At 37.3% G+C, this 19,908-nt stretch overlaps 1 protein-coding gene across 1 annotated transcript; it reads right to left on the bottom strand.

Moving 5' to 3' along the window:
• Window positions 1-17,191: 17,191 nt before the first annotated feature.
• Window positions 17,192-18,875, bottom strand: LOC147511858 (glycosyl hydrolase 5 family protein-like). The gene is made up of 3 exons (XM_086599428.1): window positions 18,617-18,875; window positions 17,976-18,496; window positions 17,192-17,883 (listed from the first exon to the last, which is right to left on the bottom strand). The coding sequence occupies exons 1-3, from the start codon at window positions 18,829-18,831 to the stop codon at window positions 17,456-17,458; spliced, it is 1,164 nt and encodes a 387-aa protein (XP_086455554.1). The 5' UTR covers window positions 18,832-18,875; the 3' UTR covers window positions 17,192-17,455.
• Between the last annotated feature and the right edge of the window lie 1,033 nt (window positions 18,876-19,908).

Raw genomic sequence — 19,908 nt, 5'->3', positions numbered from 1 at the left:
ATTATGGTGTAGCATTGGCATTTCTGGAAGGGGAGGAATGTGCTCAGATAAGTCATATACCAGGAATTAAAGTCAAACCTTCCGTGTAATTCCCCAAGCCAAAATTTGAAAAATATACCACGAAGGAAATAGAACTTGGATTGAGACAATGCCAAGACCTACAGCTTTCGAACTTAGAGGTGGCGTCTTACTCTTTTGTTAGGGAAAACAATACCAATCAATCCCCACTAAGATAGCTTGCACTTGGACAATCTACTATTCCAATAAAAAAAATCTAATCTTTCACTACAACCAACAAAACCACAACCTAAACTATTGATATAACTATCACAAACTAGCAATATAAATATTAGAGAAAGTAAAATATACCACAACACAAAGATGTAACGTGGTTCAACCAATGATGCCTACTTCCACAAGAGCAAATCCTTTTATAAGTATGGGAAGGAAGATTACAATCACTCCTCTCAAGTCTCTCCAAACTTACTAGATCACTCCTCTCTCCTTACAAGCTTTTTCTCTTTGCAAGGGTTTTCTCTCAATTTTGGTTGATCTTAAAATTAGGTTTCGATTCAAGACTTGGTTTCCAAAACCTAACTTTTGTTTTTATAGTAATCTGAAAATTCAGCGCATCTGCGAAATTTCATGTTTACTGTAAAAAAATTAGAACCCGACATATTAAAGCATAAGCGCGGGCGCGTTCTTGGCAAGGCCAATCTGAGCACGCACGCACCCTCTTATTTTTCCATCCCAAAACCCCAGTAGACATATTTCATGAGAGGCTGAAAAAACTATCTTCTTTTTCACGACAAGGGCGCGGGCGCACCTTGGTCACGACCAATCTGAGCACGTGCGCGCTCAGACTTCTTCACATGAACAGTACCTGTTTTTCTCTTTTTTCCTTATGTGAGGGATAACTCTAACAATCTCTCCCTTCTGAACAGTGAGGGAGGATACCTCCATGCATTACCAAATCAACAGGAGGAGTGTGTTACCATTTCGGCGGTAGCACAACAAACATCAAACTTACCTTTCGGTAAAACTTTGGTCATCATATCCGACCCATTCTTATCGGTATGGTTCTTTTGAATGCACAAATGCTTGTCTTTGAGAACTTTTCTAATCCAATGATAATGCACATGTATGTGCGTGGATCTAGAATGAAAACTTAGATTCTTGCTCAAATGGATGGCGCTCTGACTGTCACATAGAACTACAAACTGTTTTTGCTTTAGTCCTAGTTCATTGAAAAACCTCTTCATCCATAGCATCTCTTTGCAACACTCAGTGGTTGCAATATACTCGGCTTCTGTAGTGGAGAAGGCAACACATTTTTGCAATTTAGATTGCCTAGAACCTGCTCCCCTTGCAAAAGTAAACAGATAACCGGAAGTAGACTTCATAGAGTCAACATCACCTGCCATGTCTGCATCTGTGTAACCTTCAAGCAAGGTCTTACTTCCACCAAAACACAAACACGCCTTGGAATTTCCCTTGAGATACCTCAATATCAACTTAACACCTTCCCAATGCTCTTTACCCAGATTTGACAGAAAATGGCTTACAACACCAACGGCGAAAGCAATATCCGGTCTTGTACACACCATGGCATACATCAAACTGCCTACTGTGGATGCATAAGGAATCTTTTGCACTTCATTCTGCTCATGTTCACCTTTTGGACACATACCTTTGGTCATGTAAAACTGGCTACCAAGTGGACAACTGACTGGCTTCGCTTGATCCATGTTGAATCTCTTCAACACTTTCTCAATGTAGCTTTCTTGAGAAAGCCACAACTTCCCACCCTTTCTATCATGAGTGATCCGCATATCAAGTATCTGCTTTGCTTGACCCAAATCTTTCATCTCAATGGACTTACTCAAGTCTTTCTTCAACTTGGATATTTTATTGATGTTCTGGCTAACTATTAACATATCATCCACATATAACAAGAGCACTATGAAATCCCCATCAAGAAATTTCTGAACAAACACACAATGGTCGAAAGCAGACTTCTTGTATCTATGATTCACCATAAAAGACTCAAACTTTATGTAGCACTGTCTTGGTGCTTGCTTTAACCCATATAAACTCTTTCTTAGTTTGCATACCAGGTGCTCCTTGCCTTTGACCTTAAACCCCTCTGGCTGGTCCATGTAGACATCTTCTTCAAGATCTCCATGAAGAAAAGTTGTCGTGACATCTAGTTACTCAACCTCTAGGTTCATACTTGTGGTCAAACCCAATACCACCCTGATATAAGTCATCTTAACTACAGGAAAGAAAATTTCATCAAAGTCAATACCTTTTCTTTGACCGAATCCCTTCACAACAAGGCGAGCTTTGTGCCTTAGGTATGGATTATTTTCCTCATGCTTAACTTTGAAGATCCACTTATTCTTGAGAACTTTCCTTCCTTTTGGTTTCTCAACTAAGTCATAAGTGTGATTCTTATACAAATAACCTATCTCATCTTACATGGCCTTCAACCACTTCTCCTTGTCTGTACCTTCAAGAGTCTCTTGATAGTACATAGGCTCTCCACCATTAGATAGTAAAGCATACGTATATGGTGGATACCTGGTTGAAGCTTGTCTCTCTCTGTCGGATCTCCTTACCACATCTTCTTGCAGCTCAGGAGGATGCACTTTTGCTTGCTCATGTGGTGATTCATGCACTTCATCTGCATCTTCTATATCAATAGGTTCTATCCCATCATGAGCAATAGGATCATCATCATGAGCTTTAAACCCATGGTTCTCTACATTCTCAATGCCTTCTGCATGTTCCACAATAGGAACTTCTGGTTATAAGTCAACAAGATCATCAATGAAAGCTTCTAACTTCTTACCATTCTCAAAGTCTACTATGGTTTGGTCTTCCAAGAACACAACACCTCAACTTGCGGATTACCTTCTTATTGATCGGATCATAAAATTTGTAGCCAAACTTCTCATCCCCATAACCCAAAAAAATGCACTGCTGGGCTTTGTCGTCAAGCTTGGATCTCTCATCCTTGGGAATATGAATAATTGTCCTACACCCAAATACCCTCAAGTATCAATAATCAACATCTCTGCCTGACCATACTCTCTCTGGATAATCACTATTCAGAGGCTTCGAAGGCAATAGGTTGATCACATGTACGGCTGTGCGTATTGCTTCTACCTAGTAACTCCTTAATAACTTAGAGTGAGACAATATACATCGCATCCTCTCTATAATGGTATGGTTCATCCTCTCAGTTATACTATTGTGCTGCGGTGTCTTGGGAACAGTCTGCTCATGACGAATCCCATGACTCCTGCAATACTTTTCAAATGGCCTAATGTACTCACCCCCATTATCTGAGTGAATACATTTCAAAGGCTTCCCTGTCTCTCTTTCCACCATGCTATGGAAAGTCTTGAACACGCCAAGTACTTCATCCTTGGTCTTCAGACTATATGCCCATATCTTTCTTGATGCATCATCAATGAAAGTCAAGAAATACAAAACTCCCCCGTGGACTTCACTTTCATAGGACCACATAAATCTGTGTATACTAGCTCAAGGACATTCTCCTTTTTGTGGGAGGGGAATCTTTAGAAAGATATCATGTGTTGCTTTCCAACCAAACAATGAGTACATCTATTTAAATACGTACCTTTTATGTTTGGCAAGGCCTTTTGCTTGGCAAGAACTTCCATGCCTTTTTCTCCCATATGACACAATCTCTTATGCCATAATTCGGAGGAAGCTTCTTCTTGTGCTGCATTTAACTCTGCTTTACACAAACTAGCTTGTGTCTTGTAAAGCGAGCAAGTTTTCTTCCCTTTGGCTACTATAATGGAATCTCTGCTCAATTTCCATACCCCGTTACCAAACGAGTTTAGAAAGCCATCATCATCTAACTTTCCAGCGGAAATTAGGCTTAGCTGAATATTAATGACATGTCTTACATCTTTGAGTGTCAAGGAGTAGCCGACATTGGTTTCTACATGAACATCACCAATACCTACAATCTTAGATACGTCACTGTTACCCATCTTCACTTTACCAAATTCACCACATTTGTAGGTAGTGAAGAAACTCATGTGCGGTGTGATGTGATAGGATGCTCCTGTATCTATCACCCACTCTGTATCCTGGCATAAGGTACTAATACAACATTCACCACAATCTGACACAATTCCTACTAGACCATCGTCTACTAGTGCAATAGTATCTCGACTTGTACTTTTGTTCCTCTTTACCATGTCTTCATGTATACAGTTATTTTTCTCATCCCTCTTCAATGTTCTATACTCATACCTAAAGTGACCCTTGGTAGCATAATAGTAAAATTGTCTCTCTGTCTTAGGAGTTCTAGCTTCACCCCTAGATTTGCTTCTATCATCACTTCTAAAATGAGATGATTTTCTGCTCTTACCTCTCCCCCACTTCTCTGTGACAAGGATCTCTGAGTGAGAGGAGCTGCTTCGTGAACCCCTTCTTGTCTCCTCATTCAACAATGCCCCAGTAGCCATCTCCATAGAAATGATTCCATCCTTAGCGGCTCCGCCAAGAGAAACTGCTAAAGTCTCCCAACTATCAGGTAGAGAGTTTAATAGTAACAAAGCCTCAACTTCGTCACCCATATCAATCTTCATCAAATGCAACGGATTGATGGTATTCTGTACTTCATTAAGATGCTCAGACATTGAGAAACCTTCTTTGTACCTCGTGTTAGCAAACTTCTTAATGAGTAGTACCTTGTTTTCGGCCGACTTCCTCTCATAGAGGTCTTCAAGTTTCTTCTATAAGCCAAAAGCGGTAGTCTCTTGGGATACATGGTGGAAGACACTGTCATCAATCCACACTATTGAATGCACCTAATAGCTTTTCTGTCAAGCTTGCTCCACTCAGCCACCGTTATTGCGTCTGGTTTTACTCCTCCATCCTCAATGGATTGTACCAAGTCCTTGCAATAGAGCAAGTCTTCCATCTTAGCTTTTCAAATAGTGTAGTTACCTTTATTTAGACTCAAACCTCTTCTCATAAATTTTATCAAACACCTTCTAGGTAAGATTTGGATAACTATCTTCTGTAATTAATCTAACCTAGCTCTAATACTACTTGTTGGGGAAAATAATACCAATCGATCCCCACTAAGATAGCTTGCACTTGGACAATCTACTACTCCAATCAAAAATCTAATCTTTCACTATAACCAACAACCACAACCTAAACTATGGATATAACAATCACAAACAAGCAATAGAAATATTAGAGAAAGTAAAACATACCACAACACAAAAATATAACGTGATTCGGCCAATGATCCCTACTTCCACAAAAGCAAACCCTTTTATAAGTATGGGAATGAAAGAAGATTACAATCACTCCTCTCAAGTCTCTCCAAACTTACTAGATCATTCCTCTTTCCTTACAAATTTTTTCTCTTTGTAAGGGTTTCCTCTCAATTTTGGTTGCTCTCAAAATTGGGTTTCTATTCAAGACTTGGTTTTCCAAAATCTAACTTTTGTTTTTATAGCAATCTTAAATTTCTGCGTGTGTACAAAATTTCGTGTTTACTGTAGAAAAATCATAACCCGACATATTCAGGCATGAGCGTGAGCACGCTCTTGGCAAGGCCAATCTGAACGCGGGTGCACCCTCTTATTTTTCCATCCCAAAACTCCAGTAGACATGTTTCGTGAAAGGCTGAAAAAAAAACTATCTTCTTTTTCACGGCAAGGGCGGGGGCACGCCTTGGTCACGACCAATTTGAGCGCGCGCGCGCTCAGACTTCTTCACACAAACAGTACCTATTTTTCTCTTTCTTCCTCATGTGAGGGATAACTCTAACATCTTTGTGTTGGGGAAAACGATACCAATCGATCTCCACTAAGATAGCTTGCACTTGGACAATCTACTACTGCAATAAAAAAATCTAATCTTTCACTACAACCAACAACCACAATCCTAATCTATGGATATAACTATCACAAATAAACAATAGAAATATAAAGCAAGTAAAACATACCACAATACAAAGATGTATGGTGGTTCGGCCAATGATGCCTACTTCCACAAGAGCTAATCATTTTATAAGTATGGAAAGGAAGATTACAATCACTCCTCTCAAGTCTCTCCTACTTACTAGATCACTCCTCTCTCCTTACAAGCTTTTCTCTTTGCAATGGTTTTCTCTCAATTTTGATTGCTTTCAAAATTGGGTTTCTATTCAAGACTTAGGTTTTCCAAAACCTTACTTCTATTTTTATAGTAAATTGCAATTTCACGGTTACTGTAGAAAAATAGAAACTAACAAGTTTAGGCATGAGCGCGTGTGCGCTCTCGGCAAGACCAATTCGATTGTGCGTTCTGATAAGTGCTCAAAAAGTGTTATTTAACCCTCAATTATGCCTCTTGTTTAGCCATCTTAGTGGACTAATAGTGTTTATAAGGTGTGTTTTAAGATTCTACAGGTGAAAAAGAGAGTTTTGTAGAATATTAGAGAAAATGGGGTAAAACGAAGCAATTCAAAGCATTAAGGATCACATGAGAGGCCCGTGGACAATCATGGAGAAGGCCAAGGAATTGGAGCTGTTAAAGATGCGACTTGGACCTATTTTAAAGTCTATTTGGAAGCCCAAGGCCAAAGGATTCATTGTTTGGACCAAAGCCCGCAAAAGAGGATAGAAGGATAGAGCAGAAGAGAGAAAATCGGCTTATGCGTTTGGGACGCATGTATCGAGCGTCCAGACGCATTGATTGTGTCTGGGACACATAAATCGAGCGTCCAGACGCATTGATTAAGTCTGGGACGCATGAATAATGCGTCCAGACGCATGAATCATTAATCTTGTAGCCAATTCCTTCTCGGTTTTGAAGACTAAGTCGGACTCTAGAAGAAGTCTATTTGTATTAGGAAACAAATGACGGTTTTGAATGCTTCTAGAGCTCATTGTAACCCCTATAAATAGAGGACCTAAGTGCCTCATGTAATTTGCCAATTCACTTATATTCTTATCTCCAGAACTTGAGGCAGAGAGAGATTAATAATAAAAGATCGGTTTTAACTATTTGAAGTCTTAATAAATTAGTCTTTCTAGTCTTATGTTCTTCAACTCTTCTTCTTCTCGTTCTTCGTGTTCTTCCTTCTATATGGAAGGCTAATCTTCTCCTTCAAGGGAGGAGATGAAGCCGGTGCTTAAGGTTTAATGATTCTTTCCGGTTTATGGTGTTCTTCAATCAAAGTTAGTTCTTTATGTTTTTAGTTATTAGTTCCATTGCCCACATGGGGGATGGAAGTATAGATTAAGGTTTTATTTATTACAATTGAATATCATGCTAGTTTAGGGTTTTATTTATTGCAATTGAATATTTGCTAGTAACATGCTTTTATTTATTGCAATTGAATATAATGCTAGAATAGAGTTTTATTTATTGTAATTGAATATTATACTATTATTCTCTACTTTTCTTCTAATTGTGTAGTGTTTTTAGAGTAAGGGAAGTATTCCTTGTGTTTGCCTTAGATGGTGATTCATTGAATAACTGCCCAAGCTCACATAAAAGGAAAGAAGATACTAGTAATATGAACATAGGAACAACCTTAAGTAGAGTTAATTGTTAACGATGTTTCATCCAAGAGGGCATCGGCACTCGCTTGATTGCCCGATTGTAGTCTACTTGGAGAACAACATGAAGTAAAAGGTCATTGAATCAAAAGCATTGGTGGATTTGAATCTCTTGAATCTATCTCTCTCATATTCTCTCCTTATTTCCAATTCTTAGCTTTAGTATAAGTTTAGTCAGTTTAGTTTAGCATTAGAATCTACAATATCTATAATCATAGTTTTTAATCCCTCAAACCCCCTTTCCAGTCATGTCCTTCATATAAACATACACTTAAAAGTGGAACGATACCCTACTCATCCTTTACTTATTGAGGGATAATTAGGTTTTGATATGCTTCTCTTTTGTTCAACGACCATACACATCTACATACACAAAAAGAGGTAGGTCAAATGGCGCCGCTGCCGTTTTAAGTTGTTTATGTTTAACGTTTTCTTTCAAGATTAGAATTTTGGATCTTGAGGTAATTTTAGCCGCATCATCCATCCTTTTAAGAAAGAAAGAAGCTTGAAGGACATCTCGAAGACAAGATCTACCATCCAGGTTAGTTGAATCTTCATTCTTTTTATTTTTTTCTTATTATAGTTGCATCATAGTTTAGTTTTATTGCTTTCTAGTATAATTGCATTTAGGATCTTTTCAACAATTGAAGTTGTAAGCTAACACAGCGAAAAATCAAACTCTAGTGTTTCTTGTCTGAATCTTGACAAACGGACTATCGTCTGTGGGCAGTGGTACTTAAGCAATCTAAATGATTCACCATAACCCTAGAAGAGACAGCTTTAGACAACGGGCGAGATACTAGCTGCAAAGCCCAACCAAGTTGAAGGAAAGTAGTTTTGCATATTAGTATAATTTAGAATAGTTGTATATTAGTTTAATTGCATTCAAGCATAATAGGATAGTTTTCATCATCTTTGCATAGCAAGAATACTAGACATGATTGATATAATGGCTGCACGCAATGATGGAGGTGTTTTGGACACTAATAATCCTGAAGCTATCCCTCTCATGCAAGCACAACAAAGGAAGAAGTTGAGCGATTTCTATTCGCCAATCATTGGAGACCCACCCAGCAGTATTGTTTTTCCAGAAACAGAAGCTAACCAGTTTGAGCTTAGAGCATCAGTAATCTCTATGCTTCTAAAGTTCAATGGTTCGCATAATGTTCAACCTTTATGTTCACATGAACAAATTTCTATCAGTCCTCGAACTTTCAAGAACCAGAATATCAGGGATGAGAGTATCAAAATCATTCTGTTCCCACTCTCACTCGAAGGTAAAGCATCCGAATGGTTAACTGCGCACGTACCGATCAATTCAATAGACAACTGGGAGAAGTTGAGAACAAAGTTTATGAACAAGTTTTACCCACCCTGTAAGGCGGATGCCATGCGCCAGCAAGCCATCAACAATTTCAAAGGGAAGGTGGTGAAGAATATCATCAAAGCTGGGAGAAATTCAATAATCTGCTAGTCTCATGTCCACATCATGGATAACGATAAGAGCACACTTGCTCATTTTTTCTATCGAGGACTCTCGATGATGAACAAAGAGATGATGATACCAATGCACAAAGGCAAGTTTACATCGATGGATGGAGAGGAAGCTTACAACTTTTCGAGAATTTAGTGAAGAAAACACAACATGGACTACTAGCAACGAGGATGTCACTAGCATGGAGGGGGAACCAAAGCAATTTGGTTACCAAGCACATGAACAATCGGATCAAGAACCGAAGTCTACATTGGCCGGCCACCAAGAAAGATTGAAACTCGAGTAAGAAATTTAATCGGTTCTCTATGAATCCCTCCAAGTTCAACAAGTCTCAAGCTAAATCTCTCCAGTCATGCAAGCTAGCCAATCTGCTGCGAAGTCTGTTTGGACACTTCTCATGCAACTCTAGAATGTCCTGGTTACTATCAACATGCATCAGTTGGAGAGTACAATATAAACTCATTTCAGAGGCCCAACCAAGGTGGTAATAACTTTCAAGGTAATTATTGGAGATAGAATCTTTGGACCACCGTGTTCTCAAGATCAAAGTTATATTCCACGAGACAAGTCAAGTTTCACGGTTGGTCCCTCAACAACAATTATACTCTCAACAAAATTCCAATACAAGTGGAGAGTTAGTGCCCGATCCTAGGAGAAATTATGCCGCGACCGCCAACCTAGAGAATGCAATTACTTTGCTATCACAGAAAAATCAGAAGTTTGAAAGTGTTCTAGAGCTTATTGCACAGTCTCTCACTCAATCTCCAAGCAATCTCGAGGCAAGTCAATGTTCTAGAATGGAGTCTCTAGAGGCTAAGGTCGAATTAACTCACCACCGCTTTGTCTCAGAAGACACAAGCCACTCAACCTAGCTTATTGGAACCAATATTGAAGAGTGAAGATGTATGCCACATTGGGACAACTTCTAGTATTGATCACCTCCATGATCATGTTAGCTCAATTACTACTCTCAGATCAGGATTGAAGATAGACAACAAGGTTGACTTACCTTCTCATGATGACATTTGCTCTGAGCAATCGGTCAAGATTTCAATGAAGTTCAAAAGGAAGTGGGGGAAATCCTTTCCACTCCCATTTGTCAAGATGACCAAGACAAGATATGCAAGAATGCCAAAGAGAAAGAAGAGCAAACACATGCTGATGTGTTTGTACCGAAGGCACCTTTTCCTATGTTTTTTGCTCAAAGCAAAAAGGACAAGCAATTTTTAGAGATGAAGGAGGCATTTGAGAAAGATAACATCAATATCCCCTTTCTCAAAGCGATCAAGCAGTTGCCATCATATACCAAATTCTTGAAGGATGCATGCAACATAAAGAGAAGTACTCATGTTCCAAAGTTTAGCGTTTCTAATTTGGACAAACAACATCTCGTTATCCATCGACAAGCTCGGTCAAGCTCAAAGATCTAGGAAGTCCTACAATATCATGCAAGATAGGAGAAAAATTCACAGGTAATGCTCTTTTAGACCTTGGTGCTAGTGTTAATCTCTTGCCATATCATGTGTACCAAGCGTTGGGCCTGGAGAACCTAAAGCCTACAAAAGTCAAATTAAAGTTAGCTGACCGTTCTACCAAGATTCCCAGAGGCATAGTTAAAGATGTTCTTGTTCAAGTAGCCGATTTCTACTATCCAGTGGATTTCATTGTGATAGACACCCAGGAAGCCTTTGATAAAATTCCAATTATTCTAGGCCGACCTTTCCTCGCTACCGCAAAAGCTTTGATAAATTGTTACAACGGTGAAATGAAGATCAACTTTGGTAAGATGTCCATGGACATAAATATCTTTCACTGTTGTATAAGGATTGTGATGAAGCGAAGGTGGAGAGGTGTACTTCCTTGATAGTATGATACAAGAATTCGTCCCATTCGAAGATACAATTGAAAGTGCTCAATCTACAGAAAACTGTGATGAACCTGAGAACCCCACCACAGAGGCGTTGCTAGCCATGTTCTTGGAATCTCGCAGAGAAAATTCAGAATTTAAGTGAGCAGAATGGAAAATTGACAGAGAGAGTATCATATCTTGAGAAGATGAACTCTACATTTGGGATGAACAACAAGGACTTACGCCTTGAGAAAAATGGGTTACTAGAAAAAATCAGCTTAAAGAAATTTTGGAAAAACAACGAGAATCTAGAAAATGAAATGAGTCTTCTAAAGCAGAAAGTGAACCATATTGATAAGGAGAATTGCCTTTGTTGAAGCTTCTTCTACACCATCATTGTCGAACAAGAGAAGTATGTAATGTAAAGTCCACCCGTCCACCTTGGCTATGAAACCCGGACATCCATTATCATTCTTGTGGTGGTAAAGGACACATCGGATACTATTATCCCTGTTAGAAAGAAAGATTTTCATCAATCTTCTACACAGAGGAACCACAAGGCCTATCACACAATCGTCAGACCTAAAATAATTCAAGGTAGAGAAGCAACTTCACCAACAATCTTTCCAGCATATCAAGGAGTATTTTTGATGACCCACAAGGTGAGACCTCCTCGTCCTCCAAACATTCGTCAGATTTGGGTGAGAAAATCTGATCTCTTCACTCTAAATTGATAATGCATGATATAAAGTCTTGAGAATCTGACTTTAAAAGACTCACATTATGTCTTGGGGATCTGACGTAAAAAGACCTAAAAATTTGTTTCTTGAACTAATTCTGATATTCTGCATCAATGGTAATATCCTACCTTTTTCTCATCCATTTCATTTACTTCTTTATACATTGAGGTCAATGCATGCATAAGTAGGGGGAGGGTGTACTTGAGAAGTACTTGAGAAATGAATTTCAAAAATTAGTTTTCAAAAACAAAAATATTTTTGTTTCTATATCAGTTGCATGAGAAAAATGAATTTTAATGATGAGTCTGGGATATATATTCTATACTGCTTAGTGTTGAGTTTGATAGATAGTTGATATTATTGATTTCATTACCGCTTAAACTATTTATTATGCTCGGACATAGTTCCTGTTGATAGAATTCTTTATTAAGGCACCACCATAATACTTGATCAGTTTTGTATACTTTTGCTAGAAGAGAGATTTAAACCCCTAGTAAACTGGAAGTAGAATATTTAGACTTAGCCCGTGAGACTTGATCTTTATACCCATTATATTCTTTGGAGAGTTCTTACGAAAAATCCGAGTCTTAGTGACTCAACATCTTTCAGTTCTTTATGTCGTTGTAATATAGTCTCATTATTTTGTTGATTTGGTTAATCACGAAGTGACATCAACTGGGGAGATAGCCATTAGGTCTTGTAGTCTATTCGAAACAGAGTATTATACTGATAAGGCAAGTAGTGAACCCATTCAGCCTTTATCCCACCTAGTAGGACCATCATGTTAAACCCTTTTGCGCCTTACAATAAGTCATTTTCTTTCATAAAACCCCCTACCCTTTACCCAACTCCAGACATGGAATATAGCCAAAATCTTTATCATCCATACCCATATATTTCTGAGAATACGAGGGGCACAAGGAGGAAGAAAGACCACAAAAGGAAGATTACAAGGAAATATCAGAGAGATACAATGAAGACCATCATTCTATTCAAAGTGAAAGAAGCTAGTGGAAAACAAGCATATCCTGTACTAATCAAGGATATACCACTGAGTCTTAAAAAATAAAAATAATAAAAAAATAAAAAAATAAAAAATAAAGTTGAACAGAATGGATGGAAAAGCTAAGACAAAGGAAGAATTTTCTCTGCAATACAGAATTTGAAGAAATCTTCCAAAGAAAGAAGCAAAACCCTTAGTGTTTTTCAGAAACAACCTTAGAATCCTTTTTACCTTTCTTTCATAAACCAATACCCAAGCCAAGTTACAAACCCATGACTTATTACTACAAGATGGTAGTGCTAAGTCTAGAATAGGTGAGAGGATGCTAAAGTGAAGGACCCGACACTTCATATGTGATTGACATTCTTTCCATGAGACTACTTTTATTCAGAAGTCTGTTTTTCAAGGTAGTATGTGAGATGTTCGTATGCATTATTCTTTTCCCTACATACATGAGGTAAAATAGTAGACCATCTTCTGAGAGATTCTTTTCTGAGAGTATGACCGATGAGAATTGAAAGTCGAGATTATCTACCTATGGTAAATTAGGGATTCTGTTTCTTGGATAGGAGAGTATAGGAGATTGACTAAGTACAAACATAAGCCTTGATTGAGAATTTTGTCAATTTTTACTATCTCCCATCATAATCTATGAGTCTTTGCAAAGAATGTAGTTAGCAATGGAGACTATCTATTGGAGTAAGCACTAAGTGGGTAAGGAATTTCTCTCTCCGAAAAATACTATCATTCTTGAACATGCTATTGATTGATTTTGTGGGTATATCACCTGAAAACCCTCACGAGACTATAACTCGTCCTTTTTTGGGAACTTAAAGGTTTAAAGCCTTGTTGCATATGGTAAATGCAATCGCGATGCCTGCGAGAATGAGTTAGGATTTTATTTTTGTTATTAAGATGTGATTTTGATCACTTATCTATTTTTTTATCTTATTTGCAAAGAGACTAGCAAAAGGCTAGTTGGGAGTTGTGATAAATGCTCAAAAAGTGCTATTTAACCCTCGATTATGCCTCTTGTTTAGCCATCTTAGTGGACTAATAGTGTTTATAAGTTGTGTTTTAAGATTCTACAGGTGAAAAAGAGAGTTTTGTAGAATATTAGAGAAAGTGGGGTAAAACGAAGCAATTCGAAGCATTAAAGATCACATGAGAGGCCCGTGGACAATCATGGAGAAGGCCAAGGAATTGGAGCTGTTAAAGATGCAACTTGGACCTATTTTAAAGTCTATTTGGAAGCCCAAGGCCAAAGGATTCGTTGTTTGGACCAAAGCCCGCAAAAGAGGATAGAAGGATAGAGCAGAAAAGAGAAAATCGGTTTATGCGTCTGGGACGCATGTATCGAACGTCCAGATGCATTGATTGCGTCTGGGACGCATAAATCGAGCGTCCAGACACATTGATTAAGTCTGGGACGCATGAATCGACACTGTAGCCAATTCCTTCTCAGTTTTGAAGACAAAGTCGGACTCTGGAAGAAGTTTATTTGTATTAGGAAACAAATGACGGTTTGGAATGCTTCTAGAGCTCATTGTAACCCCTATAAATAGAGGACCTAAGTGCCTCATGTAATTTGCCAATTCACTTATATTCTTGTCCTTAACTTGAGGCGAGAGAGAGATTAATAATAAAAGATCGGTTTTAACTAGCTGAGTCTTAATAAATTAGTCTTTCTAGTCTTATGTTCTTCAACTCTTCTTCTTCTCGTTCTTCGTGTTCTTCCTTCTATATGGAAGGCTAATCTTCTCTTTCAAGGGAGGAGATGAAGCCGGTGCTTAAGGTTTAATGATTCTTCTGGTTTATGGTATTCTTCAATCAAGTTAGTTCTTTATGTTTTTAGTTATTAGTTCCATTGCCCACACCAGGGGATGGAAGTATAGATTAAGGTTTTTATTTATTACAATTGAATATCATGCTAGTTTAGGATTTTATTTATTGCAATTGAATATTTGCTAGTAACATATTTTTATTTATTGCAATTGAATATAATGCTAGAATAGAGTTTTATTTATTGTAATTGAATATTATACTATTATTTTCTACTTTTCTTCTAATTGTGTAGTGTTTTAGAGTAAGGAAAGTATTCCTTGTGTTTGCCTTAGATGGTGATTCATTGAATAGCTGTCCAAGCTCACATAAAAGGAAAGAAGATACTAGTAATATGAACATAGGAACAACCTTAAGTAGAGTTAATTGTTAACGATGTTTCATCCAAGAGGCATCGCATCACTGATTGATTGCCTGGATTGTAGTCTACTTGGAGAACAACATGAAGCAAAAGGTCATTGAATCAAAAGCATTGGTGGATTTGAATCTCTTGAATCTATCTCTCTCATATTCTCTCCTTATTTCCAATTCTTAGCTTTAGTATAAGTTTAGTTAGTTTATTTTAGTTTAGCATTAGAATCTATAATATCTATAATCATAGTTTTTAATCCCTCAAACCCCCTTTCCAGTCCTGTCCTTCATATAAACATACACTTAAAAGTGGAACGATACCCTACTCATCCTTTACTTATTGAGGGATAATTAGGTTTTGATATGCTTCTCTTTTGTTCAACGACCATACACATCTACATACACAAAAGGAGTGAGTGTCACGTTCACCCTCTTCGATTTTTCTCAGAAAAGTCCAATAGACTTGTTTCGTAAGAGGGCTAGAAAAAACTATCTTCTTTTTTCTCTCCAAGGGAGCCTTGGGCAAGACCATTTCTAAGCGTGCGCTCGCTCAAACCTCTTCACACAAACAATACTAGATTCTCTCCTTCTTCCTCATGTGAGGGATAACTCCAAACTTTGTGGGTTGTTCAAATACTAAACAACAGGGCCGAACCCCCTTTGTACGCTTGAATCAGGATTACCCAGTAGAAATTTCCAAGCATTACATCTTTGAACCTCAAAACTATCAAAGAGCTACTAATGGTTGTTGCCATCAAGATGTAACGTGTAAATGTAGGGTCCAAGTCTAGGGCTGGCTCAAGCCAAAATGTGGCCTTAGGCGAGGCCTTTATTTCCTAGGCCATCTATAATCACCAAAAAAATTCACTATATATTCACAATTTTATTATAAATTAAAAGCAAAAATCTAGTATCATGACTCAAATCGAACGAAAAAATGACAAGAATGTAACCAAATAAACATCAAAACTATATAAATAAATAAAATAATAGATTCATATTGAAATTATAAAAAAAAAAAAAAAAAAAAAAAAAAAAAAACAAAACAAAACAAATTTCACAAACTATGAGTATTAGATGTTGAATTGATGATTAATAACAGTTTAGAACTCAAAAGTGAAATTGACAAATGGTTAAACTTGAAATTGGTGAAATAAAACAAGTGAGAGAGAAAGATTTAATGAGAGAAATGTAATGACAATTTCTTTAATTAAGACAGTTTAATTAAGAGAGGGAAGAAGAAAATGCATAGAATGTGGATATTCTTTCACTAAATGTGAGATTTCCCATTTGTTTTTATTCTTCCAATGAAACAATTTGATTAAATGAGCACACTCCTATAAAAACTAAAATTACTAGGCGTTTGTAGCCATTGGATTCATATTAAATTATTAATACATCGAGATGTCATTTGTGCGGTGGACTATTGGATTATATACACTCCACATTAATTCACTCTGAAATTTAGTGCGTGGATAGAAAACCCATTTGTAAACAAATTGACTAAATCCCATAAAATTTAATAATAAACAAATATGTGGATAAATTAGAAAATATGAGGCCCCTTTTGGTATTTTTTGGATCATAGTCCTTTTATAAAATTAGGTAATAATAAACAAATATGTGGATAAATTAAAAAATATGAGGCCTTAAAACTTCTTAAAAAACAATGTATGTATATATATATATATATATATATATATATTTGGCGTGGACTATTGGATTATATACCTCCACATTAATTCACTCTGAAATTTTGGTGGATAGAAAACCCATTTGTAAACAAATTGACTATCATATCCTTTTTGGTATTTTTTTCTTTATAAAATTAGGTAATAATAAACAAATATGTGGATAAATTAGAAAATATGAGGCCTTCCAAATTTGAGGCCTTAGGCGGCCGCCTAACTCGCCTAAGGGTTGAGCCAGCACTCCAAGACTGCCAGTAACGAAATCACCCTCAACACCTCATATTGATTTTTATCATATGATGTTTCAACTGCCCTTTTAAACTAATTTCGGTTATGCATGTTTCGATATTATATCATGGATCATAGTCCTTTTAAACACATCCCATGCCCCCAACGTTCTTCTAAATGCAATTTGACTTCGTCTAAAAGTTAATAAGCTTGTGCTCATTCGTGTTCTTAAGAATGTTACATAAGCAAAATGCATTTGGTGAGTCAGTTAAAACTTCTTAAAAAAACAATGTATATATATATATATATATATATATATATATATCAATTTCTTGAAATACAATTCATAATTCATTAGAGAGACTTCATTAGAATTTGTAAGTCTTGTATAGCCTTAAACACTGAATAGGGCGTAATCTTATATCAGTTCGTTTAACCTGACTCCCCCATCGATTAGTTGTCATCAGCCCACCAACAGGGGAGTATCTTTAGTCCATATCCACTGCATTGAGACTGACAAAAGGGAAAATTATGTATGCAGACAACGGGGACCAAAAATCTTTGCGAGCCTAAAACTATATCACGTGTGTTTTGAATTCCTGTTATTTTAAAATGCAAGTTTGAGCTGCTCTATACATTGATTACTTCATCCTCTTACGGTCGATTTTGTTGTAGCTTTAACTATTTTAAACCATTGACTAGTAGGGTCACAGTTGGAATCTTTACTCAGACATCTGCATTGGTTTGTGACAAGAATTCCATTTTTATCAACATCCAAGCACACGGTCTCCCCGTTAGGTAGCTTGGATGAGAGGTGCAATCCTGAGTTCGATATTATTTCCCAATTTGAATTTGATTCACTGCAATTGAGACCAATTCCGAAATCAACTGGTAAGCCCAGTCCAAGAGGTTGCAAACAGAAATCTGTTCCCTCTAAGATTATATTCCTTTGAGGACTGTAACTCCAAGCCGGAGTTTCATAACAAGAATGAAGTCGCAATGAGTCCTCGACGCAAAGACCACTTGCTGTATGGAAAATTATGTTGTGTTGTTTCCCTCCAGAAACACCTGGACCTGCATTTTACAGCAAAGTTACAAAGGATACATGCTCAAAGTGTTATTTTTTACACTAGTTATAGCATGCTATAAGTTTGAGAAAAACGTACCTTGGAATGGAGGTTGGACAGCCCGAACGCGTTGCAAAAAACTTGCATTCCTTACGCTACCCCAGTCTAGACTCATCACTCCATATACCTCTTCTGGTCCTTGTTTCCCTTCTCTCAAGTAGTAATCCCCTTGTAAAGTCCACAAAGCCCAATCCATGTCTAGATCAGCTATAACACCTAATATGCAGCTGAAGTACCTATTGTCGTTCACATTGCCGCCTCTCTGATCTTGCCCAAATTCGCTGAGGAAAACTGGATACCCTTGTTCCAGTAAAAACCCAAATTTATTCATCATGTTATTCATGAAACTTCCACAAAAATCGTTTGCATTATTTTTCACCCAATTCTCATTATCTGAGAATCCATACCAATGCCCCTCGAAGACTAGCTTTCTTGTAAATGATACGTTCACCTGTTTGTTTCTTAAGAAACTGAGGTCTTTATCAAATTCTAACCCAGAAAGTATAACAAGGACGTTTGGATTTGCAGCATGTACTACTTCAGCTCCTTCTTGCATGTACCTATTCTCACAAATATAAATAGTTACTAGTTGCGAAAATTCATAGTTAATAAATTTGAAGATATACAAATAGTTTCGATATGATGCATGTTTTGATGAGATATATGGTTCATATGTTTACCTGTACCAAACGTCCACATTCGAATTTTTTCCTCTTAGCTCATTTCTAAGGCTCATCCCTATCACATTTTTGGTGCCTTTGAACATTGTGGCCATCCGGTTGAGCCCTTGGATCCAAAGTTTTGAATCGAAGTCTTTATCGCCAAAAAAACCACTCCCATCATTTTCACTGCAACACCAACCTGGCGTAGTGATGTGGTTGTCCAATACCACCATGACCTTGTTCTTTTCAAGGCTCGAAACGACTTTCTGGACACACAAGCATTTTTTTTTTTTTTTAAAAAGAGAATATATAAGTTTTTCTGAGCTAGCCACACTGATAACCTTGTACGTGGTACCATCACATCTACATTAACCACTTATTTATAATTGGTGATGATGCATTATATATATTATTCACTGGATATGTATTTGACTGTTATCTTCCAGTGAATATTTATAATCGTCGACTTAGTATTTTTCCCTCTCTCCAGTTGCTAGTTGCCAAGGGGTTGGATTGGACATTTAATTTTCATTATATTTGTATAACCCAAGGCCACCCAATAAAATTATTTTAGACTACTTCAAATCGTGTGATGATTGTTGTAAACGTGGTGCTAATATCTTTGAACATGCCAGCTAATTTTCCTTATTGGGACTTGTCCTATTTGAAATACATTAACTTGTCCCCATCTAACTCAGTCAGTCATAGTCAATTTGGCCGTCATCTCGTGGTCAAGGCAGTTGAAATGTCTTTAATACTCTTTTTATTGAAAAATTACCAAATGACGGTGAGTTAGTCTGAGTGGGGGCGGGCAAGTCTAACTCCTTTTTCAAATGAGGGGGGCAAGTCAAAATGACATATTGGTTTTGAGAAAGAAAGAGACACATGTCGACATCTCGTCCTATCTAATTTAACGGTCACAAACATTTAATACATTAGACACTCGGAGTGTAGGTAGCAAGAAAAAATAATTAAAAAATAAATTTTAAGTTAGAAATTAGACATGCTCCCTCCCCCAGACTAACTCACCGTCATAGTCAACTGTCATTGACCGTCATTTCATGGTCAAGACAGTTGAAATGTCTTAAATACCCTTTTCATTGAAAAATTACCAAAATGACGGTGAGTTAGTCTGGGTAGGACCGGGCAAGTCTAATTCCTTTTTCAAATGAGGGGGGCAAGTCAAAATGGCATATTGGTTTTGAGAAAGAAAGAGACACGTGTCGACATCTCGTCCTATCTAATCTAACGGTCACAAACATTTAATATATTAGACACGTGTCGACAAGAAGGGGTGTAGGTAGCAAGAA

The sequence above is a fragment of the Coptis chinensis genome, chromosome 3 (genome assembly GCF_015680905.1).
Source record: "Coptis chinensis isolate HL-2020 chromosome 3, ASM1568090v1, whole genome shotgun sequence".
NCBI classification, from domain to species: Eukaryota; Viridiplantae; Streptophyta; class Magnoliopsida; order Ranunculales; family Ranunculaceae; genus Coptis; species Coptis chinensis.
Note: the sequence above shows the minus strand (reverse complement) of the source record. Positions and strands in the feature narration are given on the sequence as shown.